The sequence below is a fragment of the Protobothrops mucrosquamatus genome, unplaced genomic scaffold (genome assembly GCF_001527695.2).
Source record: "Protobothrops mucrosquamatus isolate PMUCROS unplaced genomic scaffold, P.Mucros_1.0 scaffold3796, whole genome shotgun sequence".
Classification (NCBI taxonomy): Eukaryota; Metazoa; Chordata; class Lepidosauria; order Squamata; family Viperidae; genus Protobothrops; species Protobothrops mucrosquamatus.
The window spans coordinates 199,218-202,625 of NW_015389749.1; the positions used below are offsets into that span (position 1 = coordinate 199,218).

General features: G+C 52.5%; 1 protein-coding gene across 1 annotated transcript in view; it reads right to left on the reverse strand.

The window, feature by feature from the left end:
• LOC107298196 (neuropeptides B/W receptor type 2-like) overlaps positions 1 to 1,004 on the reverse strand; it is a 1,275-nt gene extending 271 nt beyond the window's left edge. The window contains exon 1 of the mRNA XM_015827565.1: positions 3 to 1,004. Within this exon, the coding sequence (XP_015683051.1) occupies positions 3 to 1,004 (1,002 nt within the window). The remainder of the gene's footprint in view (positions 1 to 2) is intronic.
• Between the last annotated feature and the right edge of the window lie 2,404 nt (positions 1,005 to 3,408).

Genomic DNA, 3,408 nt, shown 5'->3' on the forward strand with positions numbered 1-3,408 from the left:
GCTCTGCATTCTAGCATCTTCCTGAAACTTTTCTGAAAGCTGTCATCCAGGAAGGCGTACAAGAAAGGATTCAAGCAAGAGTTGGCATAGCTCAGGCTGGTGATGAAATAGGAGATGCCGATGACCGCCGGGGTCTGGGGCAAGTCCGTGGTCAAAGCCACAATGGTGGCCAGGTGGAAGGGCGTCCAGCAGAAGAGGCAGACCGCCAAAACGACAAAGACCATGATGGTGACTTTCTTTTTAGCTTTGTCCAAAGCTTTGGCATTGGAGTTTAAGCTCATGTGCCTCAGATTGTACAGCATCATGGTGTAAAGGACACAGATGGTGGAGACCGGAATGGCAAAGCCCAAGAAGAGCGTGTAGATCCGGCTGGCTTTGAACCAGGATCTTTCTGGTTTGGGGAAATTGAGTCCACAGCTTGTGATGTTCAAGTCGTCCTTGTAGACGTTGGCAAAGATGAAGAAAGGAAACACAATCAGGGTGACCAGGATCCAAACGCCGAAGCTGATGATACGGGCCGCCCGGTAAGTGCGGTGCGGCATCCTTTTGGACCGGACGGTCGATAGCACAACCAGGTACCGGTCAATGCTCATGACGGTGAGGAAATAAATGCTGGAGAAGATATTGTAATGGTCAACGGAGAGGATGATCTTGCAAAGGACCGCTCCGAAGGGCCAGTAGTGCAACAGGTGTTCGGCAATGTTGATGGGCAAGACCAGGGTGAAGAGGTCATCGGCAATGGCTAAGTTCAGGATGAACATGTTGGTGACCGTCTTCATTTTGGGAGCCTTCAGGATCACGTAGATGACCGCCGTGTTCCCGGTTAGACCCACCGCACAGATCACCGAGTAGATCACCGGGAGGACCACGTAGAAGTCTGGAGACTGGAATTCCTGGGACGTCAAGTTGACCTGGGTAGCGTTCTCACGGATGCAGGCTTGGTCCGGTCCAAGGCTGGTGGCGTTGGTGCCCAGCTCTCCACTCTCCCAAGTGTTGTTAGCCATGTCTCGACCTTCCGCTAACGAGGTCGCCCTTCAAATGACATGACCGGTGAGGAAAGACACAGCCATTTTTCAGAAAGGGCTATTATACATAAAAAAGTCCTTCTTCAACTTCGAGGGTCAGTTCAAGTGACAGCAAGGCAGACGACTGGAGCCAAGCAGGAGAAGGGATAGCGGTTGCTAGGGTTACAAACACAAGAGTTGCTTGAACGTTAAACAGAGTTCCGGCTCGGAAAGACAAAGTTGGTTAACTCCCTTGGGCAGTGCCCCCCCACAACCCGCCCACAGCCCCCTTTCTGCATCAGAAATAATAATAATAAAAAAGAAATCTACAAGAAAGCATTTCCTCACCCCCAACCCAATTGGGTCCCACAAAAAACAAACACCACCACCACCACCAACAATAAAAAAAACAACCCAAAGCAACTTTGTGTTCCGGTCGAGAACAGAACCCACTCCGGAGCGAAACACAGCTGTTTCCTAAAACCCTGCAGTTGGGGGGGGGGGGAGAAAAGAAAGAGAGAGGGGAAAAAAAGGGGCAATGAAAATCAGACACGCTTTTTACCTTACTGGCAGAGTTCAACATTCCCCCTCCCTAAAAAAAATACAAACCCTCAAGCCATGTGCCCTGTTTAAACAGCCGGGACCTCCACCCCCCCCCCAAAAAAAATTGCAAGCGTTTGCAATCTATCGTAACCCTTCCCAGTAGCATTGGGAAGCAAAGGATTGAGATGAACACAATGTCAAAGCAAAAAATAGAGAGAGACAGAGAGAGAAAGAGAGGGAGAGAAGGGGGGAGAGAGAGGGGAGAGGGGAGAGGGGAGAGAGAGAAAGAGGGAGGGAGGGAGAGAAGGGGGAGAGAGGGAGAGGGGAGAGAGAGAGAGAAAGAAAGAGAAAGGGGGAGAGAGGGGAGAGGGGACAGAAGGAGAGAGAGGGAGAGGGGAAAGAGAGAGAAATAGAGAAAGAGGGAGGGAGAGAGAGAAAGAGGGAAGGAGAGAGAAAGAAAGAGAGAAAGAGGGAGGGAGAGAGAGGGGACAGGGGGAGAGAGAGAGGGAGAGAGAGAAAGAAAGAAAGAGGGAGGGAGAGAGAGAAAGAGGGAGAGAGAGAGAAAAAGAGAAAGAGAGAAAGAGGGAGGGAGAGAGAGAGAAAGAGAGAGAGAGAGAGAGAGAGAGAGAGAGAGAGGGAGGGAGAGAGAAAGAGAGAGAAAGGGAGGGAGAGAGAGGGAGAGGGGAGAGNGAGAGAGAAAGAAAGAGAGAAAGAGGGAGGGAGAGAGAGGGGACAGGGGGAGAGAGAGAGGGAGAGAGAGAAAGAAAGAAAGAGGGAGGGAGAGAGAGAAAGAGGGAGAGAGAGAGAAAAAGAGAAAGAGAGAAAGAGGGAGGGATAGAGAGAGAAAGAGAGAGAGAGAGAGAGAGAGAGAGAGAGAGAGGGAGGGATAGAGAAAGAGAGAGAAAGGGAGGGAGAGAGAGGGAGAGGGGAGAGCGAAAAAGAGAGAAAGAGGGAGGGAGAGAGAGAAAGAGAAAGAGAAAAGGAGGGAGAGAGAAAGAAAGAAAGAAAGAGAGAGAGAAAGAGGGAGAGGGAGAGAGAGGGGAGAGAGGGAGAGGGGAGAGCGAGAAAGAGAGAAAGAGGGAGGGAGAGAGAGAGAAAGAGAAAGAGAAAAAGGGAGAGAGAGAGAAAGAAAGAGAGAGAAAGAGGGAGGGAGAGGGAGAGGGAGAGAGGGGGGAGAGAGAGGGGGAGAGGGGAGAGAGAGAAAGAGGGAGGGAGAGAGAGAGAAAGAGAAAGAGAAAAAGAGGGAGAGAGAAAGAGAGAGAGAGAGAGAAAGAGAGAGGGAGAGGGAGAGAGAGGTGGAGAGAGAGAGGGAGAGGGGAGAGAGAGAAAGAGAGAGAAAGAGGGAGGGAGGGAGACTTTTTAAATTCACACTTCCCCCAAAAACACCTCTCTGCCTTACCTATTGCGGAGTTTTCCCGGCGCTTCTTCCCAGCTGAGCAAAATTCCTCAACGGGGCAACGAGGAGGAGGAGGAGGACCGCTCAAGCCTTCCTCCCCTCCCGCCCCGCCCCCACCCCCGCCAAGTCCCTTGCACCCCAGCCAAAGAGACGCTCCCAGCGAGAGCAGCCGGGAGAGGCGGCGCAGCTGCGCGTTTTTCTCTCCTTCCAGAGCTGCGGGAACCCAAAGCTTGTCCGGATCTGCTGCTGCCGTCCTAGCGGCTGTGCGAAATTGTGGCTCTCCTCCTGCTGCGCGGGCTCTCTTACCGTCCTTGTCCCACCAAGCCGGGTCGCTTTCCTTTCGGCCTCCCACCTCTATGCGCAGCTCAACCTCCTCCGTGGGAAAACAAACCAGAACAAACCCAGAGAGTGAGGCTCCGCTTGGCTGGCGTGGCGCATTCCCAACTAGGAGCTGCCCGGGTGGTG